The sequence below is a fragment of the Barbatula barbatula genome (genome assembly GCF_947034865.1).
Source record: "Barbatula barbatula genome assembly, chromosome: 9".
NCBI classification, from domain to species: Eukaryota; Metazoa; Chordata; class Actinopteri; order Cypriniformes; family Nemacheilidae; genus Barbatula; species Barbatula barbatula.
Window position 1 is genome coordinate 13017698 of NC_136772.1, and position 27252 is coordinate 13044949.

A 27252-nucleotide genomic window follows, 5' to 3' on the forward strand; every position below is an offset into this window, starting at 1 on the left:
AAAATCCATATGAACATAAAAAATGATGTAATCTTTTGAATGCAGTACAAGTACAAGACTGGTTATCGTAAACAAGTTGGTCATCATATCGGAGCCCGCTGTGTCCAGGATGATCCTTTGATCATGCTAGCATTGAACTCAGGTAAGATTGCCAGTGATGCTCTCTACAAGAAGGACTTCAACAAATCCAAGACCAAGTTCAACCTTCCTGTTGACATGGTGTCTCTTGAGCTGGCAAAGAAATGCCAGATACAAGTCAATGATGTCAACTACAGAACCTACCTGCACAACTGGACCTGCCTGCCAGACTCCAATGATGTTGTCCAGGCCAGAAAGGTCTATGATCTGCGTAGTGACGTAAGTTGAGCTTTAAACATGTGTTTTAAACATTTCCATTACAAAAGATGATCACACATTGACACATTATTTTATTTAACTGTTTAGGCTGTATACAAGGCTGATCTAGAGTGGCTGAGGGGATGCGGATGGATTCCCCATGAGTCTGTTGAAGTCCTCAAAGTCAAGCATGCTCAGAAGATCTTGGCTGATGTAAGTCTCCTTCCATGTGCTATATAATTTTCCAATGTGGTCAGATCCATATAATATTTTTACTTGACTAGAAATTGCTAAATGTGTTTTTTTCTGTGTTTCATAGAGAGGATACCGTGTTAAACTGGACAATCAGAAATATACAACTCCCATTGACAGAATTGACTTTGTGCAGTCCAAAAATGCAGCTGACGTGCTCAATGAGGTAAGCAATGAATGAGAACGTACAATTAGCAGTTGGTTTTCAGACATCACTGAAAACAAATTACACTGAGTGTTATTTGTACCATCTCTTCTTAGGCTAAGTATCGTGAGGCCTGGCACCAGGACAAAACAAAATACTCCTTGGTGGACAGCCCACTTCTGGCTACATCCAGGGAAGTGGCCAAGATGTACCACCCGGTATATTTTGTCTTTTTGAGATTAAAAAACATGCCATTAAATGACTAAAATAATCACTTTAAAATGAGTATCAGTACCAATAATCTATATAAAACATTTTTAATAGCAACTGTACACTAAAGACTGGAACAAGACCAAAGCAAAGTCATACTTCATGCCTGGAGATGCTGTTCCCATTAAACAATGCATCAGCACCTCTAAAGTGCAGAGTATGGTAAGTAAATAAAAATACTAAACTTAGATACCCCTCACATATTAACCTAACGTTTGGTAGCAAATCAATATTTTTTTTTTATGCAGTACAAGTACAAAGAAGGCTACCGTAAGCAGGTTGGTCATCATATTGGGGCCCTCAGCGTTCAGGATGATCCACTGCTCATGCTAGCCTTGAACTCAGCTAAGATTGCTAGTGATGCTCTCTACAAGAAAGACTTCAACAAATCCAAAACAAAGTTCTGCCTTCCAGTGGACATGCTTGCATTTGAACATGCAAAGAAATGCCAGATCCAAGTCAATGATGACAACTACAGAACTCGTCTGCACAACTGGACTTGTATGCCTGATCAAAATGATGTCATACAGGCCCGCAAAGCATACAACCTGGCCAGCGACGTAAGTAGAACACTTTAAAGAGGTTTGTAATTCGTAAACAATAATTGCTGAACTCATTGTAATAAGATAAATTTGCACATACTCTATATATAATGTGATTTCACTCCTCTCCCTTCAGTACATCTACAAATCAGACTTGGAATGGATTCGTGGCTGTGGATGGGTGGCTGCTGATTCTGTCGATCATGTCAAAGTCCGAAAAGCCCAGCACATTATGAACGATGTAAGTTACACTTTAATATTTTTCATCCAACTTCTCAGCTCCCATCTACAATATTTTACAACAACATCGGTTGTCCTCCCCACAGAGACTATACAAAAAGGATGCCATGGACAACTTCGCCAAATTCACCAGCGTTGTGGATCCCCCCGAGGTTGTCCTAGCAAAGATTAACGCTTTCAACCTTAGTGATGTAAGTACATCTCAGAATTGACAATTTCTAAGCTTTTTTTGCAAAAACACTGTAGTAAAGTGGTTTGAAAATTGATTGGTTTCTTATTTTGTTGCTTAGCTGAAGTACAAGGAATCCTTTAACCTGGAAAAGGGTCACTATATTGGATCTGATGATACACCACAGTTGGCTCACAGTAGAGAGGCTGCAAAGATTATCAGTGAGGTAATGTAAAACATCAAATCTAGAACTATTTTTGCAACTGAAAATTGCTTAATTCTGCTTAAAAGTTTGCTATAATTGTTGTCTTTTTGTAGAAATTGTACAAAATTGCCTGGGATGAAAGTAAAGCTACTGGCTACCAGCTAAACCATGAATACCTGCAAGTACAAGCAGCCAAGAGGAACAGAGACATAGTCAGTAATGTAAGTACCTTTCTATCTCTATACTGATTTTTTTGCACAGCATCACATGACCAGATTCACTAGAACTTGGAAACTGGTCTTTTGACAATAGAGAACCATTGGTAGGTTAAACAGGCATATAAATCAACCTAAAGGGTTAAGAGCATCAAGAGCAAAAGCATGCTTCCATATCAGTAACCTCTAGGTAACAATATTAAGGAATAACACTATTTGGGCTGGGCTCATGTAATCTTTTGTATTGAAATTTGCAGGTCAAGTACAATGATGCTCATGAGAAAGCCAAAGGTCACTACTTGGCTTCAACTCTGGTAGACTTCCCTGAGGTGGTCCGCTCTGGTCAAATGGAGAAGATGAAGAACTTGGTGAGCTGATATTTTGATTCCTTACTCTGAGGTCTAAGATTGTTTTAATCTGTTCTCAACTTTGGGGACATTAACCAAACTGTCTTATTAATTATTGACTCTGTGAAAGAAAACTCATTCTTTTTAATATGTCCAACAGAGAGACTACCACAAAGCATACAACGAGACCAAAACTAAGCTCCACATTCCAGCTGATATGATTAGCCATGTGGTCGCAAAGAAATGCCAGGATATACTGAGTGACGTGCAATACCGTACATATCTGCACCAATGGACATGCCACCCTGAACAGAATGATGCCACCCGTGCCCGCAAAGCTAATGAGATCTTGAGCGATGTAAGTTATCTCTCACAATACCTTAAAGATTTCCTGTTTTAGACTTGTTTGATGACTGCAATCGACTGATTTCCCCTGACAGGTGCTTTACAAAGATGACCTGAACTGGATGAAAGGCATTGGCTGTTATGTCTGGGACACTCCCGAGATCTTGCGTGCCAAAAAGTCATATGACCTACAGAGTGAAGTGAGTAGCAGTTTTATACCAATCTTTGTACAACATTGAGATGTTAAGTCATGTTTCTGCATGTTTGTGTGTTTCTACACAGATTAAATACAAAGCAGAAGGCAAGAAGGAATGGAACAACTACTCCATCGTGACCGACACTCCTGTGTATGTGACTGCTATCCTGGGCCACACCTGGGCCAGTGAGGTTTGTGCACACTTTCATTTTATATTTAGGCCCTTATGTTTGCTAGAAAGCATACTTGTAGTTACTAAGTCAATGCTTTTTTCCCACAGTTAAACTACAGAGAGGCGTATCACAAGGAGAAGCACATTTACACCACTGTTCTTGACACATGTGACTACGCAAGATGCCTCAACTTAAAGCAGATCTACAGCACTGTAAGACAGCTTTCCACTTTCTTAAAACTGTCCTTTTTTCATTTATAGTCTATACTGTTATCAGAATGTCATTACATATTCTTTGTCCACTTTTAGAAAGCATATTCTGCCGCTTGGGACAAGATCAAGGCCAAGAGCTACCATATCCCTCATGACTCCCATGCCTTAGTCCATGCCAAACAGCAGAAGGTTGTCCTGAGCAACGTAAGTCTGGATCTCCATGACTTCATGCTTCAGTGCTTACTAATACCTCTATAGTGAAAGTTTTATTGTCCTTAACAAATAAAATCTTCTATGATTTACGCAGGTTAAATACAAGGAAGATTATGAGAAGTTTAAGACCCTGTACAGTCTTCCCAAGTGTCTTGAGGACGACCCAGCCACTGCAAGATGCATCAAAGCTGGAAAACTTGTCCTTGATGTGAGTAAAGCATCAGTTGTTAAATCAATGATTATTGATTAAACCTTTGTGTAAGACTTTGGTGTGTCGTTTACCTTCAGCGCCTATACAAAGGCAACTATGAGAAGACCAAGGCAAAGATCCACATACCTCCAGACATGCTTGAGATAGTATCTGCCCGCAGCACTCAGAAGATGATCAGCGGAGTTGACTATCGTAAATACCTGCATCAGTGGATCTGCCTGCCTGACATGCAGACGTACGTGCTGGCGCGCAAAGTCAATGAGCAACTGAGTGACGTGAGTGATCCCACCTGTAGAGAGAAATGATTCACACCGTGGTTAAATTTCTTTGCAGATCTATAGCTTCAAGTAAGATGTTTGTTTTTCATCTCAGATCGTCTACAAAGATGATCTCAACTGGTTGAAGGGTATTGGCTGCTACACTTGGGACACTCCTGAGATTCTTCGTTGTAAACAAGCTATGAATCTGCAGAGCGAGGTAATGATAGTCTCCTTTAATTGTCCTGCAGTTAGTCTTCTATGTGATCGGACGCTGTCATCTTATCCTTTGTTATGTTCTCTTTCAGAATCTGTACAGAGCTAAGGGAGTCGATCACCTTAAGAATTACACTGTGGTCATGGACACTCCTGTCTACGAGACATGCAAGCAGAGCGCTATTAACTTGAGTGATGTAAGTTGTTGTAACACCATAAAAAGGCCTTTACCAACTATTACGACTGAAGCTTAACCTTCTAACATTTATATTTTCTGTCTGCAGCTCAACTACCGCAATGACTATGTTACAAACGTCATGGGCAAAAACACTGCACCTGCTGTGACTGTCGATACTGAAAGAGCTCGCCAAGCCAACTACATCCAGAGCGATGTATGATTCTCTCCTACCAATTCTTAAGACTTCACCAGTCTTTCTATTAAAAATCATGTCATACCTATTCCTTTTTTATTCTTTCAGAACTTCTACAAAGAGGCTAATAAGAACTTTATGCCTACTGGCTACTCTCTGCCATATGACACTCCACTCAACAAGCAGGCCAAAGCCAATAGTGTGGTCACCAGCAATGTAAGTGAACACCTTCGTTTTCAAGCCTCTCCAAAAACAAATCTTGTTTGTCATTTTATTTGATGCTACAATATTTGCAGGTGAAGTACAGAGAAGCATTTGATTTGATGAAGGCCAAGGCCTACACCTTAGATCCTGAAGGCGTCAACTTTGTTAATATCAGGAAGACAAACAAGGTCACCAATGAGGTATGTTCAGAATAGATATTCAAGTTCTTAAAGATAGCTTTTAAATTTGCAAATAGATCACAATATTAAAGCGAAAACTACTGGAGGTGAGTGATAATTTTCAATTGCATTTCTCTTAGCGACTATATCGTGAGCGATATGAAAAGGAAAAGGACAAGATCCACTCTGAGTATGACACTCCTGAGATCAAACAGGTTAAGGCCACTCAGCAGGCCATCAGCGATGTAAGTATTACATTCAGAGCATATCGTATCTGATCCTAGAAAATGATTGGTGTTGGTCAACAATGTTGCTTTCATCCACAGATCTGCTATAAGGAGAAGTATTACAATAACAGAGGAAATCTTATATCCATGCCTATCACCCCTGAACTGATACACTGCTTCCATGTCAATGAGCTCAACAGTGATGTAAGTTTTGACCACTCATGCATCTGATCTATCCTATATATTAATTCATACATTGACTTTTGCTGTATGGACTGCATTGACACCTACAATACAACTGTGTTTTATATTTTCTGTAGCTGAAATATAAAGAGGATCTGCACTGGCTGAGAGGCATTGGCTGCTTCATGGTAGACTCCCCAGAGATGGTCAGAATCCGTGAAATCACCAAGTTTAGGGTAATTGTTACGTTTTTCAATGGTAGTACTATGAAAGCCACATTTTTTATCTTCGTGGTTCATTCTGATAATTATGCAAATGTTCTACTTACGATTATATCTTTGCTAGAAATCCTATGATGTGGATGCCAAGAAGAACTTTGCCAATTTTAGCAGAGTCCTGGACACACCAGAGTACAAGCGAGTGATGGAGCTCAAGACCCACATCAGTGATGTAAGTAGCTTTTAAAAATCTGCCTCTGAGTTACACTCAGTGTCTTTTGAAAGTCTGCGCAGATGTCAAATTCTCTGTGTCTGTTTTTATCTGCAGTTGGTGTACCGAGCTGAAGGCCTAAAGGAGAAGACAAAATGTACAACCACTGTTGATGGTCTAGAGATTAAGAGAGCCAAGTGGGCCCAGTCTCTGACCAACAAGGTAAAATACTGTTAGCTTTATTACCATACAAATTATAAAGACAGAAATCACTCTTGTTATATTGTGTTAAATTCAAAGCTCTTATTTGGGGTTTAAAATGAACAATAATACATTTTAATAAGTACAAACCATTAAGATAACATCAGTTGGACTGATATGTGTCTGTAAAACATTTATCATCAGAAATTGATATCTGAAGATACAGCAAAATAGTTCAATTGTTTTTGGGTCAAAATATTTTCTTTAAAAAGCATGATGAATGCAGTTTCACTGCCAGTAGGGAATATTTGTCAGTTTCCCAATTCAGTATTTAATTCTTAACATTTATCTTCATTTTTTTGCGACCTCCACATATCATATCTTTGTCTCTACACAGTACCAGTACGTTGATCTGGCATCTAAGGAGAGAGCCTTCTTCACCCCTGAATCACATACTCCTCTCTTAGATCATGCCCGGTCCATGAAAGTCATGTACAGTGAGGTAATTTGTGCTTTCCACAATACTGAATTCCTCGTAAGCAATGTTTAACTTGTCTCTATGCATTTAAGCCTGTAATTCATCCTTTCATCTTTAGAAAAAGTACAAGGAACAGTATGAGAAGCTGAAGCACAGGTACACTCCTATCCATGACACGCCAATGCTGATTCGTTCCAAGAAAGCCTACCTCAATGCCAGTGACGTAAGTTCAACAGAAGTTTCATTCTTTATCTGAAATGGTCCCTTTTCATTATCAGCAACAGACATTGACATTCTGCCTAATTTTCTGCAGCTTCGCTATAAGGAGACCTTTGAGCTGGCCAAGGGACACTACCATCCAGACAAAGATGCCCTTGATATCCTTTGTGCCAAGAGAGTCAGAGATGATATCAGTGAGGTCAGTTAACTTAACAATGCAGTTTTAAACTTTTTTTGTAAAATATAATGCAAGGCATCCTCTTACTGTCTTGACACATTTTACAGGTCAAATACAGAGAGAAGTACATCAGTACCTTGGGCACCTGGAAGTCCATCCCAGACCGCCCTGAGTTCTTCCACAGCAGGATTGTGAGGGACTGCATCAGTGACGTAAGTATAACCCTCCATCACCTTTATTTATAAGCAAATGTGGGAGTTTTTCTTATAAAGCATTTTTTCTTACCTGCTTTAGATCAAATACAAAGAAGATCTAGACTGGATCAAGGGCATAGGCTGCTACGTGTGGGATACACCTGAGCTGTTGCGGGCTGAACATAACAAGACCCTCTACAGCGAAGTAAAGAAAAAACACTACAATTTAGCTATTTGTTTGCAACCAATCTGTTAATGAATACTCTCACAGCAAGTCTCATGTATGATCTATTTGTTTTTTTCAACAGAGACTTTACAAAGCATCATTTGAGAAGAACAGAAGCAACTTTAGGTACACCTGTGACACTCCATTCTTTGTGGCTGCCAAGAATGCTTCACTTCTGATCAATGATGTAAGTTAGTACGAACATACCCTTAGATAATTTAATACAATGTATGAGTATTGTACATACAATGAGTATTAACGATAAATAAATTATACAGCAATTATGAATATGTTAAACTGATGTCATAACCTGTACTTCTTCCTTTGCATCTAAACTGAGTACAGTTTTTAAGGTAAACTGTTATAATGTGCCTATTTTTGATCTCAAACTGATGTTTTTATGTTCAATTATGTTTTTGTTTATATAATATAACTCTTTATATAATAATATAAAATAGATTAACTTCACCTTAAATGTACCTGTCATTTTGACATTCTGTCACCTCTGTATGAGTGTATATCCTCACTGGTCTCGAGGCGGTTGTTTTTAACTACTCTTTTGAAACCCTGAGCAGAGGTCCTACCGTGCAAGCTATGAGAAGTCTAAGGACAAGTATACCGTAGTTGTAGATGACCCTAGAAACATCTTGGCCAAGGAGGCCAACAAGTTGAGTCAGGTAAAGCCACAGCTCAAGCCTTCCCGTAAGGGTCCGTCGCCCATCAAAGGGAACCGCGCATGAAGTCGTCGCCGATCCACTGGATGGCTCTGTCGCATGGCTGCAGCGTCAATTGATCGCATCTCTTTCTGTCCCCTGATTTAGGTTTTGGGTTTTTGAGTTTGGGCAATCTGTGTAATCTGTGTACTCCAGATTTGTTTTAAAAGGTGCGGTAAATATGATGTCAAGAGTATAGGGGTCATTTAATTTAAATCGCAAAGACCGAATTATCTTGTAATACTTTAGTGGAAACCTTAAATTGAATGGATTTGTTAGCTCAATATTGTTGTTCTTACCTGTTAGTCTTGTCATTATTGCCGGAGGTTACTCGCACAAACATCAGTGTGAAAGAACAAACTGTTTCTCTGGTACTTTTGGGTCACTCATTTCAGTTTAAAACGAAAAAAGCACAAATTTACATTGAAGCTGAATGCAACGTGAATACAATTTTAATACGTCACAACATATTACAGAATTTTTGGTATGCTCTTCTTAAAATAGTTTATTTTGGGTTAAGATTAATATTGGGTCTAGCACAAAAATTTTACCTACCGACAAATAAAATTACCCATTATCTGGAGTACGCAGCTTGGCATTGCGTCCAATACTCTTCCTGGACCTCGGGAGCCACAATCTATTCCTCGACAGCTTTTGTCTTATTTGTTGCATGACCTGGTTGTGTTTGTGTTTCTTCAATGGACAGGGAAAATATAAATCCAAGGCTAAGGATTTACTCAAGAGTGGCTGCAATGAGCTGCTCCGCCCTGATATCCTCAATGCCATGTACAACTCTAGCATGTGGAGTAAGGTAACCATCTGCCCAATGGCGGTGCTGTTATTCTCCCAAAAATGTAATTCCATCGCTTCGTCATCCTTATAACCCTAATTTTACCATTAGGCCTACTGGTCTTAACCATCACTAGCCATTAACTATCAACTTTATCCCACCTTACCCTGCTTTTAAGCACATTGACTGATCTTTCCCTGATTTAACTATTGTAACCATTGGTTAAGTTGTGTTTGTAGTAAAACTATAGTGGTTATTAGGTGTTTACTTATTAACTATGATCTGACTACAATAGCCATATTTTACCATGGAATTTGTGGTAAAACTATGTAGGCTACACATGATAATCAGATAGAAACATAGTTTCACTTTTACTATAATAAAACCATGATTATTTATGGTTATGATTGATTATTGACAAGTCCAAGATTTGTTAGTAAAGATGGATATTTTTTAATTAAGCTGATTAAAGTAGTAAAGTTTATAAAAGCTATAGGCAATGAATTGATACAACAGTTTTAATGTTTAACATGAAATTGTGTTTTATAAACAGAAGCACAAAAAAATTAATATTCAGCGAACATACAGTATGCCATGTTCGAAAGAAAGCAGAAGAAAGATTTCACCTTACAGGCGAAACCATTATGGTAGCAGTAACAAGTTGTCCGAGTCTGACTGTGTGCTGTTGCCTGAAGCTTATTTTTCCTTCATCTTTTGGTTTTCTGCATATTGCATGTTTGTTGCATGTTTGTATGCTTACATACTTATGTGTTCTTGTAAGTATTACACATTATTTGCATGCTCTGTACTGAAAAGATTTATGGCAAATGCCAGTTTAATTGAAGTCTATGACGTTTGTTATAGTATAACATGCTTTAATATTCCCTAAAATGCATGCATGTTGGCAATAATTATACCATCTAAATTTGTGATAATATATTGCGTAGTTATTGTTAATGGCAAATTTATCAAATATTGCTAGAATCATCTGTCATCTATTAAAGATCTACTTCAGTTGAATGAGTATTTGCTCACTGTGTCTTTTAATGTCCATTACTTCATCAGTGGAAGTACAGAGAGCAATATGAACGTGCCAAGTCGAAGTACACCTCAGTGCTGGATACCCCAGATTACAAAGTGGCCAAGCGCAGCAAGCAGATCAGCGACGTGAGTATCACCATTATCTGCCTTCCATCACTATTATTCTCAGGCCCTAATAGGATAAAGTATGCTCATAGTATTGAAGTCCAATGCAGATATAAGAGAAAGCGATAGGTCAAAGTTTTGAATAACAATAGTCAAAGAATGAATATCATACCAAAATGTAATGCATTCAATATTATTGTTATGTATATCTTATTTAGATCATCTATAAGATGGAGTACAACAAGACCAAAGCAAGAGGTTACACACTTGGACATGACACTCCTCTGAACCAGCACATGAAGAAGGTCAAAGAGATCACAAGCAATGTAGGTTTCCCATTCTTTCCATTTCCAAAAGGATTCAATTTCCAGATTTGTGTTAAATTTCTATTCCCACGTTTTTTTTACAGTTGAAATACAAGGAAGTGTATGAAAGAAACAAGGCCCATATCAACATTGCTCCTGATGCTCATGAAATCCGTGCCGCCAAAGAAGCCTACAAGAACATCAGCAACGTACGTCTCCATTGGTTTCCTACAAAAAATGGTGAAGTTGATTCATAGGACGATATTTGATTATTTCTGCTTCTTTTGTAGCTTGACTACAAGAAGAAGTATGAGGCCACCAAGAACAAGTGGATCTGGACTGTGGACCGACCTGATTTCATCCATGCTGCTAAAAACAGCTTCCAGCAGAGTGACGTTCGTACTTTTTTCCATTTCACTGCTGCAATTTCAAATACAGAAATTAGAGAGACAACACTGTTGGTTATGCACATGATTACATTATTTTTTTTAATTCACAGGTTGAGTACAAGTACGATAAGGAAATGCTGAAGGGTTGTGTAATGTCTATCACAGATGATAAATACACAATTCTGGCGAAGAAGAATGCTGAGCTCTCTAGTGATGTGAGTGCCAATTTTCATAGAAAACTGAGCATATCAGTCCACATACACTCTATGACTAGTTCATATAACTTATAAAAACACGTTTTCAGGTGAAATACAAGGAGAAGTATGAGAAGGCCAAGGGCCAGTACCTGGCGATTTCTGACACCCCTCAAATCCTTCATGCAAAATCAGTGGCCAAACTTGTTTCTGAGGTTTGTTTTACAGATTCAGTCATGAGCTTAGATATAATCAACTGCTGCAGAGTATTCACATTGTGCAACTTCATCTGCAGTCCAAATACAAGGAAGCCAGCAAGAAAGACCACCAGTCTTGTGGCTTCACAACTCTTGCTGAGACCCGTGATACTGTACACAGCAAGGAGATTGCCAAAATCACAAGTGGAGTAAGTTAAGAAGCTCCCTTTTCACCCCATCATTTTAAGAATCAGTAAGATTTATATTACACAACTTCTCACCAATCATGTGACCTTTCCATAGAAACTTTACAAAGAAAAGTTTGAAAAGGAGAAAGGCAAGTCAAATTACAACAACATGTCTGCCCCCCCTGATGTTCAGCACGCCATGGACGTAGCCAAGAAACAGAGCAACGTAAGAATCTGACATGTACCGAATGTGCTTTAAGATTTATCTTTATGTGAGAACTTTATCATTTAAATTTCACATCTGTCTTTGTGTAGGTGGCCTATAAACAGGAGGCTAAAGCCAAGCTGACGTACACATCGGTTGCTGACCGCCCAGACATCAGGAAAGCTACTCAAGCTGCTAAGCTTATTAGTGAGGTTAGTTTAGAGAATCCACTTGAATAACGGGTTAAAACAAATATGGCCGAAGTTAAAATTCTGTCATAATTTACTCACCCTCTTGTCATTTCAAACCGGTGTGTTTTTCTTTTTTCCGCAGAACATAAAAAATATATTTTGCAGAATATTGTTAACCAACTTTCTTCAAAATATTATATAAGTGTAAATCATCAAAGTATATTAACATCCATGTTGTCGCTTTTAGGTGGGTTACCGTGACAAGGCTCGGCAAGAGGCCAGTCGTGGTGGAACCCTGATCGGCCGACCTGATATAGCTCTTGCCACTGAGGTGTCCAAACTGACCAGCCAGGTAATACCGTGTGCAACCTCTAAAACTCTGTTTAGGGTGTGATGCTGTTCATTGACTTATTGTTGATTTATTGTAGACTCCTTATTCAAATCTTAACAGTAAAAGCAACACAGTGTTAGCTTTAGATCGCATCCAATGGGACAGAACCTCTGTGTTTTCTCTCAATGGTTTCTCTTTCCACCACCACCACCATGGCAGCTGCATGTCATTATGTAGCACCTTATAATAGCTGTAGATTAAAGTAGTCATTTGAAACGGCTAGACGTAATGCCATGTGTATACACGATTGAAGGTTCAAAAACGCTGTATTTTCCACATACCGTGCATGTTTGTATCTCCTCAATGCCCCGGCTCTCTGAAACGCAAATATAATTACAGTCTGCGAATCTGAAGCTCCAGACAGTCCTTGCAAAGTTGTAATGGTTTTTAACAAAAAGCTTTTGTGCACAACTGGCATTGATCTCTCCCATGTTCGTGAAGCAATAAACCTTGAAATGCGTGGCACACATTTCAGAATATTCAGATTGTACTGTTCTGGAGCAGTATTGTAAATAAAATGTAACTATTCATTTTAAGTTTTCATCTTCTGGAAGGGCAAACAAAGATGATTTCTTTTCGCAATGAAACACACAGTGTCTCCACGACATGGCTGCGACGATACAATGAGATAAACAAGCACGCCCACCTTACTTGCGTATAGATTTGGGCGGTCTTAGTCAAATCATTCCACGAAATGATGTAAATTTGTGGGAGGTGTGGTTACACAAGGCGTTTCAGGCAGGTCTAGCTGAGCATTCGCTTTAAGATAGAATGCAACTTAAATTTTTGCAATTTTACGTGTCTAATACATGCATGGGCAACTTATAACACACCAATGACACAAAAAAACACGTATTCGCGCCATATGACCCCTTTAAAAAGCCTCATTAATAACATCATTGTCCATGTGTTCCCCGGGTGTCTCTGCCAACCCTGCTTACTGCTCCCTATTCATTTATCCATGGCTTGTCTCTGTAATCCATCATTAATTCATTTCCTCTGTTCTGTCCTATCCTTATTGATGTTACCCTGCCATCTCACTGCGCTTTTTAGGTGGAGGACAAGCCGTCCCTCCATGGTGTTGCCTCCTATGACACTCCCCAGATGCGCCACATTAAGAAAATCGCTGCCCTGACTAGTGATGTAAGAAGGGTCCCGGGCCCCTGGGGCTGTTAGTTGCACTTCTCTGTCCGTCTTTGTGTCTCTCTATGTTCTCTTTAACCTTGACTGAACTTTCATAATCCAGTGGCACTCCATTTAAGTTTTTTTGACGTACCATAGGTCCTGCAAGGATTTCAAAATGCCTTCTCACGTTTTTTGGCCACCCGTTCTACATTCCAACGAATGTTTTCTTAGTCTTGTAGTTTATTTTTATTGATTTTTTTAATTTTGCAGAAAGTTTTTACTGTACTGCCAAGCATTCAGTAGGCTTATAGCAAAGCACAGGGATATTTGCCACCACTAGCTTTTTTTTGTCAGGCATGAAATACATATTTTTTGACATACAGCATGAATCTCAATTGCTATGAAATGAACACTTTTCTGTTGCATTCCTTTCACCTGCTATTGTACTTAGGAGTGTGCAGATTCAATTTACAATAATATTTCCCATCAATTATACTGTATGATCAATGCAGAATTATTCATACTGTTGATCATTTATGCCAGAGAAGATAAAGTGATTTCGATATGAATTTGGTCTTCACACTCCACACGTGACTGCTTGATGTCCCACAACTGTTTCTTTCACAGATCGAAAGCTTGTTCAGAATGTCTGGGAAAAGATTCAGCTTTTCTTCCAATGAATACTATGAACAGTATATGTTGATGTGTTGCTTTCAGTGCTCTGATCTTTGTTTCGGTCTTCCCATTTGGGGCTAGTACAATGTGAACGTACCCTAATAGAGAATCAAATTGTCTACTGTGTCATAATGTATTAGACCCAACTGAAGTGAGAAGACAGTTTACAGTCGCCGTCCTTTTCCTTTACACTTCTGTCTCTTTCCACTGATATTTGCATGAAATCGGTCAATCAATCTATCTATATTCCTTCTATGTGCGTTTGTGAGCATTATGTCTCCTAAAACCTTGAGAACATACTGCAAACAGCAACTAACAATGTCACTGACCTCTCTCAAAAGGTGAAGTACAAGGAGAAGTTTGCCAATGAGATGAAAGGAAAGAGACCACAGTATGACCTGAAGAACAGCAAGATTTATCAGACTCTGAAGGATGCCAATGAGCTTGCAAGCGAGGTGCTTAAATCATTTTTAAGAAACTAAATTTTGGCAAGACAGTGTTTTTATGTTATGGTGTGTTTATTGCTTCATTCAGGTGAAATACAAAGGAGACCTGAAGAAGATTCACAAACCTGTTACTGACATGGCCGAGTCCCTGTCAATGCAGCACAACCTGAGCACAAGCAAGCTGTCCAGTGATGTAAGAGTTCTGCAGCCGGCTTCCTATCCTGCTTATCAGCACAGCTTTACCTCACACACCATAACAATCAATCATGTTATTTTCATGTAATATGACAAGATCCATCCATCCATCATCCTTACAGCAAACATTCATTTAAATGATTTACTCATCATTCCAGGCTATCATTTGGTAGTGACCCTCATCTTCCGACATCTTACTACTACTAGCATTAGATTGTAACAAGCTCCACGTTCATTTTCGCTCTTACTCTCGCGCCCGGGCACTCTAACATCTCATCTCTGAGTGCTTTTGTCCCATGTCTTTAACACCTAAAAGTCTTTTTAACCCATGCTTTTTCTTATTTTTTGTTTTGTGCATGTGCACAACAATAGGAAAGTTCATCAAGATACATTTTTTAATGTTGGCCTGACAAAGCCATGTCTTAAAGTTTAAAACAGCTTTTGGAGATTTTTCAGGTCTCTTTGAACACCTAAATTATTGCATATGAATGTTAAATTTGAGGCCTTGTGAGGAGTAGCCCTGTTTTAAAGAGAGACGCTAGGGTTGAGTGTGGTTTTAGACACAGTGTAGAGCAGGTAGATATACTAAAAGTGAGGGATATTTCACCCCCAAAAACGATATATTCTTCTTAAATAATATTGTTTATTTTTTCATAATTTACTCCTCATTCCAAACCTGTATCACTTTCTGCAGAACACGAAAGATGATATTTTGAAGAATGTTGGTAACCAAAAACATACTAGGCCAAATTGACATCTATTGTATGGATATAAAACCACTTAGATATTTCGCGAAATATCTTTTGTGCTTCCCAGTAGATAGAGTCTTATAAAGGTTTTGAATGACATGAGGGACAATAAATGATGACAGAAAACAGGCATAACTCATTAGTGGAAGGTCAGAAATGATAGTGCATTCAGTTTATTGGGTTTAGGATTAAAAAAACTATAAAAAAAATCATCATCATGTTGGCTTTGTCAGGTCCCAACACATTGTGGGACTAAATAGTCCTACCTATTGGATATCCTGGCAAACAATTGATTTCAGTTAAAAATTTGTATGTTTGTATGCAAATACACTTTAAGATAATTTTTTTTTTAAATATGTAAAGATATTTTGTTGTCCATTTCACTATTTTAGTACCATCAGTCACATCTTCTTTTTTGGTCTCTACCCACTTTTTCCATTTTTGGTTGTTTTTTGGATATTTTTTTTCCATTTTAACTTGGGAGAGATGGCACGCGATGCATTGGATTTTCATATTGTATTGAGCTGCATTATTGGGCGTTCCTCTTTAGTACCAGTACAAGAAGAAGTTTGAGGAAAGTAGGGGTCACTACCATATGATATCCGACACACCTGAGCAGCTTCACCACAAAGAGGCCTCAGAGCTGCAGAGTCACGTAAGTCCACATTCACTTCTGAAACTTTACCCCCAGTCGCTGCTGTCCTGTGAGCGAGAAGAAGACGAAATCTTAACATGTCAGACCTGTTTATTTAATTTAAAGCTGTCATGGGAAAGATTTTCAAACAGTATTTATTGTTTGCATTTTTATTTGTTTAGGTTACAGTGTCTCGTAAAAGTCTTCACACAGACTGTTTTACAATGTACTGTATGTTATGTTGTTTGAATTGTTTAACACTTATAAAGGCTCTTTGCGAGTTACTTTTTCATTAAAATAGACAAGTTTTCTGAGACTACAGAACAGAAAAAATGTTTATACAGAAATTGAGACTACAATTAACTTATTTCACAGACAAGGCTTAAGTCGAGACCCAGACTAACATGAATATTTGAGCTGTCATAACTGAAAAGAACTTGCCCTTAAATATGTCAGTGCCATTGTTTTGTGCACACCAGTAATGTTTTATTTTAGGGCATTTAAAAAAAAGTGACTCAAATATCCTATTTTAACCGGCCAAATTCTCACATTCGCCTCTATACATCATGGCCTCCTAATCATCCCCATATGTAACAATTGGCTTGGTAAGTCTTTCTCTTCTCCACCAATAAGCTGGTGTGTGGTGGGCATTCTGGCGCAGTATGGCTGCCAGGTGGATGCTGCACATTGGTGGTGGTTGAGGAGATTCCCCCTTCCATGTAAAGCGCTTTGAGTGCCTAGAAAAGCCCTATATAAATGTAACAAATTATTATTATTAACTAGGCATAGTCCTGGCTTAAGCTAAGCCATGTCTTTGAAGCCTGGCCCTTATGTCCAATTATTTCTTATGTAGTAACATGTACAGCAGTCTCTACCAAACAATGTGTGACCAAAGCTGTGGTCTGTTTCAGTATTTTAAGTATTAAATAAGTATTAGTGAGTCAACTACTATTTCAAGTGTGTCAGTTCAGTGTTGAAGGCATGTTTTTGTGTATCTTTTTGTTAACTATAGGTGAAGTATAAGGAGAAATACGAGAGGGAAAGAGGCAAAGCCATGTTGGACTTTGAGACCCCTACTTATGTGACTGCCAAGGAGGCTCAACATTTACAGAGTCAGGTAAATACTGCTGCCATGTTGAATCTCAGTCTATTTGACCACATCGATGCCAAACAAATGGTCATGTATATGCTTTTGCTTCTTTATAACCCACACTGTAAAAAGTGTAATTTCCAACTATTTTAAACCTTTAAACCTAGTTTATTTTTGGTAAGTACCACATAAAGCTTTTAAATTACGTAGCAAAACATTTTTTACAGTGCTGTGTGAAAACATTGCTAAATGACATTAAAATTGTCTCTTCAATCTGGATACAAATAGTAAACACTGGTAAGTAATAAGGAAGCCAAAATTAGATCCTGGGCCTGGATTTATGGTATGCATGTTTGTCTTGTGTTTTTCACTCTATGGTTGCTTTCATAGTCTCACTGTAAAACACCTTGATATGGGTGTTAACTTTGAGATCTGCAAAACATTGTCATCTATGAATGTTATGCTCTTCGACTGAGGAACCAGTGATACCCTGGTAACATGCTGATGCTCAACGGGTATTCCTAAAGCTTCATGTATCTTTCACTTTCCTGTATTCATGGCAAATAGAAAGAGTATAAGAGGGACTTTGAGGAGTCAATGAAAGGCAAGAACCTCTCTGGGTTGGAGGTCACCCCTGCCATGATACATGTCAGACATGCCACGAAAATTGCTAGTGAGGTAACATGCGGTCTTTATACTCTCCTCCTCCCATTACGGTAATAATACTAAGACCACGAACCTAATCCTTACATGAGTGTCTTTGACATTTACGGTCACACCTGAGTAGGTTATGGTTAGTATGCATGAGCCATCATCCTGCCGTAATACAATCTCAACATCTGTGTTTGATGGTGTGTCGTGTGTTGTTCATCGGGTTTGTCAAATCTACTGTATTATGGTCAAAAATCCTTCCTGAGCATGCACGTGAATTAACATTTTTTTTTTACAATAACCTGTTGGTTTGGCTTTTAGATCATGTAAATGCTGATGTAGAATGAATATAAATCTTTGTTTGGTTTGCTTGTGACATTTCTTATGAATATTCTATGTCTAGCCGCTCTTCAAATTCAACAATGATTTTGCTTAGGACACAAGACTGAAATGGTTCATGCATAAAGCATTTTTTAATGCTGCGTGGACATCAGTATTATATTGTAGAAATTACTATTAGTAAATTAGCAACACAGAGCAAATCCTTGTGACTTTGAAGCGTACCGCATTTGCCTGTCTGTGTAGTGTATATGTATGCAGTATTTCTGTTCTTCTCCGCCTTGTAGAAAGAATACAGGAAGGATCTTGAGGAAGGGGTTAAGGGTAAAGGGCTTACAGTGATGGAGGAAACTCCTGAGTTACTGAGAGCAAAGAATGCTACTCATATCCTGAGCGAGGTAGGGTGGCACAATCTAACCTGTAGATTCACCCTGCAATCCTCACAACTCCACCTCCTCCCCAATGCACTAACCAGTTCAAGTCCATTGGCCTCCTGCTAATGACATCACTAATCCTTCTCATGGACGTTTCCAGTGTTGCGCCATTCAACCTGTTTGGTGCAGCAAGTCCTTTCATCTCGCTGAGACTCCCACTAAATGCCATTTCGTCTTTCAATTCTAAATTGACTCCCTGCAGTCATAATATATTTTTTTCTCCACAATTGGATGGTTAAATGCTCTAATGTATCTTCCTTAACAATTCACTAATTTCTTTTCTTTTTTGTGTTTTTATTGTGTTTGTAGCCTACAAAAAATAACATCTCAACGTTATCCAAACCTGGTTAAAGGGAAAGTTCACTAAAAAATGTCATCCTTTACTCAGCCTCAAGTTGTTCCAAATCTGTATATATGTATTTGTTCTGATGAACACAGAGAAAGATTTTTGCAATAATGCTTGTAACCAGACAGTTCTTGGCCACCATTGACTACCATAGTAGGAAAGAATACTTAAAAAATAAATTTCTGTGTTCTGTCAAACACAAAAGAAGATATTTTGAAGAATGTATGAAAGCAAACAGTTCTGGTGCAACTACCATTGTAATTGTTCCTACTATGGTAGTCAATGGTGGCCAAGAACTCTTTGCTTACAAGCGTTCTTCCCAATATCTCTCTCCGTGTTCATCAGAACAAAGAAATGTATTCAGATTTGGATCAACTTGATTTTGATCGAACTGTTCCTTTAAAGCTGTTTTATGCCTAGTTTGGACACTGAATAAATTTGTAGTTGTGCTAGTATGTTAATGTTCGCCCGATTTTTGCAGAGAGAGTACAAGAAATCGATGGAGCAAGAGATCAAGGGAAAAGGAATGTTGGCTTTGGCTACTGACACCCCAGACTTCTTAAGGGCAAGAAATGCCACTGACATCCTCAGTCAGGTATAGAGATTACATCACAGACTACTTCACATCTGATTCCCTCAACTACCAACATTTCAACAATCCACCAGTTGCTAAACTTCATATGTTTTTTAGACCAAGTACAAGCAGAGTGCGGAGCATGACAGATCCACATACACCACAGTGCTCGACACCCCTGATATCATTCATGCTCAGCAGGTCAGGAACATCATCAGCCAGGTATGAGGCATCCTCGACCCGTTCTCATCAATCTGCGGATAAAAAACATGACTTTACATTTTCAGATTGGTCATGCTTCTTTAAGAAATGACATGGCTTTGTTATCACGATAATTCGAGTAATCCTTCGTGAATGACTACAGCATCTACGATTTTGCGTTTCACTCACAGAAAAAGTACAAGGAGGAAGCTGAGAAGAATATGTCTCATTTTGTGCCTGTTCTGGACACTCCTGAGATGCAGAGAGTGCGTGAGAACCAGAAGAACTTCAGTACCGTAAGTGTTTCTCCGAGGGTTCTGAATTGGTCAAAATGATGAAGTTTTATGTATTTGAATTGGGTTTATTTGTGGTAAACACACTGCATACTGCGTTTGGTCCTTGTCTTTCATGTATGTCAGGTTTGTCTTGCAAGAATAATAAAAAATAGAAAGAAGAGATCAAAAATAGAACGATTCTATGTAAAAAATGACTTTGCTGTATGGATTTCAAAAGTTCAGTTCTCTTGATTCTAAAGATTTTTGTTTGCGTTATTTTCTCTTGTTGCGTTTTTACTTAGTTTTTTAACTGCACTTGTGCTTTCTTCTTTTTAGCTTCAGTACCAGCTTGACCATAAACACAGTAAGGGCAAGGTTTCAGCAGTTAAGGACACCCCTGAAATGCTTCGTGTTAAAGAAAATACAAAGAATTTCAGCTCGGTACCTACTGCTTAATGACTATATTTTTCCTACATTCTAACCCAAAACTTTTTACCTTTTTTATTCTTATTTTTGCATTACCCCACAGTTTTTCTTTTTTTCGTGCTTCCCCACAGTTTAATAATCCTTGACACGCACTTCTGTCTTTAAGTCTAAAAACAGGTTTCCTAAACAGATCTTAATCCTACAAACAGATCTTAGATGTAGCTATTAATTTTCTAGCGAAGCAGAAACTAACAGTAACCAATTTGACCATGTTGACCTTTCTTTCTAAACAAAAGCTCTAACCAATACAATATATTGCAATATTTACATCTTACCAATGCTTTATATCCATCTTCACAGATGTGTGTTTGAAGTGGGTTTGTATCCGTTTTCTAGAATGTTTTGTCTTTTTGATGTTTTGTGTTTCAAATGTTTTGTCTGTTCATGTTGCGAGAGTGTACTATGAAACGTCCCGAGACAAAACAGCTGAAAACTACTGTATGTACCACCCAACAGATGAAAAAACATGTTAATGCCTCCTTATGCTTGTACAATCCCAAAGATCCACTACAAGGAAGATTTGGGTCAAGGAACAGCAATTTCAGGAACCCCTGAGATGGAAAGAGTCAAACGCAATCAGGAGGCAATTAGCACGGTACACTGCGGTGTGACCTATCCTGTGTCCCAAAATTCCCAAATAATGCCTCCTTTTAATATGAACTTCGATTCAAATCCTTTGAGTTTTATTAAATGTCATTAATTTTTTATTCATTTAATTTCATCAAATTAAATTTCAATAATTGTAGTTCACTGTAGTCTAATAACAGGTTAAATTGTTAACTCTTCTTGTCGTCTTAAAAGAATTAAACAAATTGTGCATTATCAAACTTACAATATCATGATCCATACTGTACATTTATTCATCGACACTGGTCCAAGGACTCTTGTAGCTTTCATTTGCATTCATTCACCTTTTTACATCTCTTCCCTTTTTGTGTTTGTGTTGCAATTTTCTTTATTGTCAAAGTTGTTGTGCCTCTTACTTTTCTTAATTTTCTACTCATGATTTATGTATTAGATTAAATACAGGAATTCGCTAAGTCAAGGCATATCTATTGCCGACCTTCCTGAGGTGAAGCGTGTACGGGAATCTCAGAAGAACATCAGCTCGGTAGTGTTTTTCTGACTCTAAAGAAGACTGCCTAACAAGTTCATCCTTAATTATTCGTAAAATTCTCATTTTGCCCCTTCTCAACTCCTTGATCTAAAAAAACTCCCCCTGATAAATCCCACATTCTGTCCACGTTTTATATAGATGCAGTATTTTTTATTAATATCTCACATAACAAATAACCAAATTACCCTACCACATTTTTTCTTGGTAGATGTTTTGTTTAGATTTTTTTGTGCGTGCTTACATTTTTTAAAACAGATTTTTTAAAACACTAATATTAAAATATATTTTCAATTTTTCGACATGATTCAAGTTTACTTGATTTTTATAACTTTTTTTGCACCATTACCTCTACATGTTTAAAGATCCAATACAAGGGAGACTTGGGAGGAGGAACAGCTATACCAGAAACCCCTGAGATGGAGAGAGTTAAACGCAATCAGCAAAATATTAGCACGGTACACTGCGGTGTGATCTTCTATCCCAAACATATCCCTCTTCTCCTTTCATCATCTTTTAAGCCCCCTTTTAGCATTTATTAATACTAGACATCCGTTAAAACATTACCACAACAAATCCATCAACAGTAGATTTAACATTCATGTAGCTCATTTGACAAAATCCTCTTCTTGACTTTTAGGCAATATTACCTGAGCAGGAGTGCTGTTGTACTAAATGTCACTATGGCTATAAAGTTCTCAGGTATTGACCACCATTATGACAGAGTAAGTTCTGGCATGAAACTCTAGATGGCGCAGTCCTAAAGTCTAAACCAGTGGTCTCCAACGTGGTGCCCGTGGGCACATGGTAGCCCGCATGTACTCTGTAAGGTGCCCACTAAACACAGGGCTCAACAATAATGCTCAAGACAGTTGACAAATCTGTGACTATACCGATCAGCCTAGTGCTACATCATCATGAACGTGTATTATTAGCAAGTGATAAGCTTTAATATATTCAAGTGCAAAAATATCTGAAAGAAAACTGAATTTTGTTCTGTAACCCTTAAAATAAGGCATCACATGTTTAAAGTTTGAAAGTATGTTATCAACAAGTAGCCCTCTAGAGGACTTTAGATATTTTGGTAGCCCTCGCTTACAAAAAGGTTGGAGACCCCTGGTCTAAACCAATCTGACATAATAATTTACTACACGATGAAGCTGATTAGTAGTTCCCTCTGTATCAGCAGCCAATGAGCTTATTGCTCTACGTGTAAATATGGGCTAGTGATTGTTGTAGCAGTGTAGCGCGTTCCAAAATCCCCCCTCCTTCCCCAGCTCCACATGTATAGATCTGCTACAACGTGATCACGTAAGCTGGGGTTTATTCATATGTTATATGTGCAGCAGCAGCATTCCTTATATGCACACAGCAGTATGCTGTGAATGTATTGGCAGTGGCAAGTCTCCGTACCTGCTCCGTCGTAGCAGCAGCATAGCAGATCTATTCCGCCAAGACCAAATACATTTATATGTCATGTACACTATCATGCCAAACCCTCAGAGACTTCTAATGACAGAACTGTTATTAGCACAACAGCACGATTGCAATTGTGATATTGCGTTTATACAACAGGTCTATAAACAAAGGTTAATGTTGAGTAACTTAACATTCGGACACCATTTTTCACAATATTTCTTTTGTTCCCCAGCAAAAACAGTTTTAAAATGTGTGCGGTAAAGCATTGCACAAAGTCTGTGAGTGAAGCTACAGTACTTTTTGATACTGTTATCTCTCCGATCTGGATCCGCTTCGTGTTTTCACATGTCACAAACACAGTTTTCACATTTTTTACTCCTGCTTCGGGCAAAATCATACTCAACTTCACTTGACCAACAGTTGTATAATTCTTATTAAAATCAATTTCTTAGATTTTTCATTTAATATTAAGGGACGAAAACATAAATGTTATTAAATGTATTTATTTATTAATTTACATTTTGCTGATGATTTATGTTTTATTGTTTTATAATTATTTTATTTATTTGGTTTTTGTATATTTTTTATATCGTTTTAGTTTTTTAAATTATGTTTTGTTTTGTATCTGTGTTCATACTTTATGTGTTCGTTCTATGGCTGTTTTGGTTCATGTGCTGTGTGTTTACTCTGTCGGCATGAACTCTTGGGTAGATAAAATACAAGAATTTGCTGGGTCAAGGCACAGCCATTCCGGACCTCCCCGAGGTGAAGCGGGTCAAAGAGAATCAGAAGCACATCAGCTCGGTAGTGGACTCTCCACAGGGTTTACAAGAGAGTGCCTCCATTCCCCACTAACTCTGCTTCATCATCTTTTCCCTTTCATTCAGCCTCCTATGCCATCCTTGAGGCAAATCAAAGGACGCTTATATAGCTAAAACCTTATTGCAATTGATTTTCATCTAATGTGATTTACCATATTCCACTCCTAGTCAGCTTCCCTCTCTGCTGTGTATTTAAACGTATGGATTTATTCAACCCTACAAACTCTTAATCCAACACAAGTAACAAGACTTTTTACCTTTTTTCTGAAAATACCTAACACCAGACGAGCTACTGTATCCCAAATTTATTTTCCTTCATGTTTGTCTTTTCAAACCTCTGGGATATAAGCTCTTGTCACGGTGTGCTGTGTGCGACTTGTGTTCTTCAAAATGGATGTCATAGTGCTATGTGTCTGACTGGCCTCTGGGGGCGCTGTTCTTTTCCACCACAGGTTTTGTATAAGGACTCATCTGCAAAGGGAACACCTGTGGTTTTCACTCCAGAGATGGAGCGGGTGAAACGGAACCAAATGCATATTAGCTCGGTACTCACAGCCGCAGGGCTCATATCCTTGAGTGTGTGTGCGCAGCGTGTAAACATAACCTCTCTAACTGACGTCCTCATTTCACTTAGGTGCTTAATACTATTAACTGATGAATTTAGTTCATTTCATATAGCTGTAAATGATCACCATCTCTGACACACCATTCCGGAAACACTTAATCCAGCCTTCTGAGGAACCATCTAATTCATCTGTCTGAAATCCCAATAACACCCAGCCCTGTGTTGATTGATGTCGTGTTCGTGTCCTGTCTAACGTCCTGACCTTCTACCCCTGTCTTCCACAGGAATTTGACAAATGTGCATAATCCAACGTATATATCTGTATGGTTTCTAATGTGAGTTTGCGAAATGCTGTCTTTTGTTTAGGTGCTGTATTCTGACAGTTTCCGTAAGCAGGTGCAGGGCAAAGCCGCCTTTGTGCTTGACACCCCTGAGATGAGACGTGTGAAAGAGACCCAGCGTAACATCTCTGGAGTAAGTTGATACATAACAGCAGACAAAAGTGATATCCGGGAGGTGCATTTTTGGACAATATTTCCTTCAAGATATTCAACTTTATGGTTTTAATTACACAAAATGATTGGGCAAAAGAGCTCAATTTAATGCAATTTCATCTATTATTAATATTTGTTCATCCTCTCGTGTAGTTTATTGATATATACTTTATTTATAAAGTCATTTTCCGGAGCTGTCTTTATAAACTTGCTCATGTGTTGTGTGTGTTTTTTTTGACAAGCCAAACTACAGTTTATACTCAAAACACCCCAATATATCTTTATAATATATGTGAAAAACAATTCCAGTGTTGAACCTAACTTCTTGGCTTGAACCTTTTGCTAATGTGATATTAAGGTCAACTCTGTTACGGCTGTTAAATGTTTTGGTGTTGAATGTAACAGAGTTGAAATGGCTTAGAGAAGCCAAACCCAGTCTTAACGGAATAAAATACAACTTGACCAACTGTGGTAAAATGGTGATGGCACTTAAATGCAGTGCAGATTTTAGACGTCTGGGGCCCTTAGCAAACTTGTGAGGGGCCCTTGTACAAATAATTTAAATTAGATAAAGGCCTGAACATTATTGTAAACTATAAGAAATAAAAATAACTCAAACACACTTAAAAGAATGAAGACTGAAAGAAAATAAACAATAAACTAGGGGTTCATTTTATACTTAAACAATTCAGTATAAAATTCAACAAAAATTTTGATTGACGTAACGTGTGACTATGATGTCCCATGTTCTATTGTTCTGTGACAGTGACATCGTATGCATTTTAGTTTGCTCTGTGTACCCTACCTCATGTTTTACTCTGCATGGGCCTGCCAGGTCAAATACCACCAAGACTTTGAGAAGAGTAAAGGAAGCTTCACTCCCACCATCTCTGATCCCATTACTGAGCGTGTGAAGAGAAACACTCAAGACTTCAGTGACATCAACTACCGCGGTATCCAGAGACGTGTTGTGGAGATGGAGAGAAAACGTGCAGTGGAGCATGATCAGGAGACCACCACTGGTGAGCTTAAACATACTGTACCTGTACACACACAGGGCCGTTCATACAGTGCTTGTTCTTGCATTTATGACATACTGGTTTCTTACTTCAGACCTGCGCGTGTGGCGCACAAACCCTGGCTCCGTCTTTGACTATGACCCTGCTGAGGACAACATCCAGTCAAGGAGTCTTCACATGATGTCAGGTAAATGATTCTCTGTATTATTACTAGTTAGCTGTGGATATACATTTATCTTCAATGAAGGAGGTGCTCATGTAATATCTGTTCGGTTCAGTTCAAGCTCAGCGTCGCAGTAAGGAGCACTCTCGCTCCACCAGTGCAATGAGTGGGGTGGGCGATGAGAAGTCAGAGGTGTCTGAGAATGTAGACCACCACACGTCCATGTACAGCAATGGCTTTGGAGTTTCCTCTTTTGGTATGAATTGAAAGTGCTTGATGTGTTTTAGGTTTTATTGGATTGTTATAATCTGGTGTTAGATTATTTCATGTTGACGAAACTATTTTAACACTATGAAGTACAATTTCTGTCAAGGAATAAACAAGTCTAACCTGAAATATAGCCAAATAAGCTTTATATAAAAAACCTCTAATACTGTATACTGCACCATTCTTCAAAAAGTAAAGCCATCATTTTTGTACATGTACCAAATGTCAGTCTGTAGTTTACATTGACGCTTGGATGTTTGAAGTCACTATGAAACCAAAAATGACAATCCAATTTTTTCTTAGAATATTCCATTTTATTATAAGTGATTTTTCTGTGAAGTTTATCATTTGTATTCAACTTTCCATTCTGACTTTAATATAAAATGAAGTTGCACAATGCATTAGTTTTATCATTCATATTTTGGTGTACCGTCTACATTACATTATTTTTAATAATTCATGTTTGTACTATTTGTCACTAGAAAATGTCAAATCGCCTAACTGGAAAATGATTCACTAAAAATAATTTAAGAGGGTAAAATGAGAACTTTGTGAGAATGAATGTAATAAATAATACAAATATTTTCTAACAAAGGCTACCAGCAAGCCAAGACTATTGAGGTTCAGCAGAGGTCCTCCTCTGTGGCAACCCAGCAGACCACCGTATCTTCTGTACCCTCACATCCCTCAACCACTGGAGTAAGTCCTGAGAAATGCTTTTCAGAATAGAAACAGTCCTTTCTAAAAGTTTGTTTTATGGTGAAATTTGATATTTAAACGGTTAATAGATATTAATGACTCTTTCAATTCTCCACTGTATTCTAAACA

General features: G+C 38.2%; 1 protein-coding gene across 1 annotated transcript in view; it reads left to right on the forward strand.

The window, feature by feature from the left end:
- neb (nebulin) overlaps positions 1-27252 on the forward strand; it is a 54162-nt gene that overhangs the window by 26117 nt on the left and 793 nt on the right. Inside the window, exons 74-138 of the mRNA XM_079464149.1 lie at positions 46-357; positions 445-549; positions 656-754; positions 850-951; positions 1058-1165; positions 1252-1563; positions 1682-1786; positions 1872-1976; positions 2076-2180; positions 2273-2380; positions 2632-2742; positions 2882-3079; positions 3162-3266; positions 3349-3453; positions 3543-3647; positions 3744-3851; positions 3955-4068; positions 4149-4346; positions 4444-4548; positions 4637-4741; positions 4829-4936; positions 5024-5131; positions 5212-5319; positions 5439-5543; positions 5625-5729; positions 5846-5944; positions 6054-6158; positions 6255-6359; positions 6736-6840; positions 6935-7039; positions 7130-7234; positions 7321-7425; positions 7508-7612; positions 7716-7820; positions 9053-9157; positions 10202-10303; positions 10501-10608; positions 10692-10796; positions 10878-10982; positions 11087-11191; positions 11281-11385; positions 11466-11576; positions 11671-11781; positions 11871-11972; positions 12199-12303; positions 14484-14597; positions 14677-14781; positions 16083-16187; positions 17179-17283; positions 17824-17934; positions 18534-18644; positions 19508-19621; positions 19718-19822; positions 19993-20097; positions 20413-20517; positions 21065-21157; positions 21581-21673; positions 22042-22134; positions 23807-23899; positions 24369-24461; positions 24848-24955; positions 25811-25997; positions 26089-26181; positions 26273-26413; positions 27020-27123. Coding sequence (XP_079320275.1) covers positions 46-357; positions 445-549; positions 656-754; positions 850-951; positions 1058-1165; positions 1252-1563; positions 1682-1786; positions 1872-1976; positions 2076-2180; positions 2273-2380; positions 2632-2742; positions 2882-3079; positions 3162-3266; positions 3349-3453; positions 3543-3647; positions 3744-3851; positions 3955-4068; positions 4149-4346; positions 4444-4548; positions 4637-4741; positions 4829-4936; positions 5024-5131; positions 5212-5319; positions 5439-5543; positions 5625-5729; positions 5846-5944; positions 6054-6158; positions 6255-6359; positions 6736-6840; positions 6935-7039; positions 7130-7234; positions 7321-7425; positions 7508-7612; positions 7716-7820; positions 9053-9157; positions 10202-10303; positions 10501-10608; positions 10692-10796; positions 10878-10982; positions 11087-11191; positions 11281-11385; positions 11466-11576; positions 11671-11781; positions 11871-11972; positions 12199-12303; positions 14484-14597; positions 14677-14781; positions 16083-16187; positions 17179-17283; positions 17824-17934; positions 18534-18644; positions 19508-19621; positions 19718-19822; positions 19993-20097; positions 20413-20517; positions 21065-21157; positions 21581-21673; positions 22042-22134; positions 23807-23899; positions 24369-24461; positions 24848-24955; positions 25811-25997; positions 26089-26181; positions 26273-26413; positions 27020-27123 — 7530 coding nt within the window. The remainder of the gene's footprint in view (positions 1-45; positions 358-444; positions 550-655; positions 755-849; positions 952-1057; positions 1166-1251; positions 1564-1681; positions 1787-1871; positions 1977-2075; positions 2181-2272; positions 2381-2631; positions 2743-2881; positions 3080-3161; positions 3267-3348; positions 3454-3542; positions 3648-3743; positions 3852-3954; positions 4069-4148; positions 4347-4443; positions 4549-4636; positions 4742-4828; positions 4937-5023; positions 5132-5211; positions 5320-5438; positions 5544-5624; positions 5730-5845; positions 5945-6053; positions 6159-6254; positions 6360-6735; positions 6841-6934; positions 7040-7129; positions 7235-7320; positions 7426-7507; positions 7613-7715; positions 7821-9052; positions 9158-10201; positions 10304-10500; positions 10609-10691; positions 10797-10877; positions 10983-11086; positions 11192-11280; positions 11386-11465; positions 11577-11670; positions 11782-11870; positions 11973-12198; positions 12304-14483; positions 14598-14676; positions 14782-16082; positions 16188-17178; positions 17284-17823; positions 17935-18533; positions 18645-19507; positions 19622-19717; positions 19823-19992; positions 20098-20412; positions 20518-21064; positions 21158-21580; positions 21674-22041; positions 22135-23806; positions 23900-24368; positions 24462-24847; positions 24956-25810; positions 25998-26088; positions 26182-26272; positions 26414-27019; positions 27124-27252) is intronic.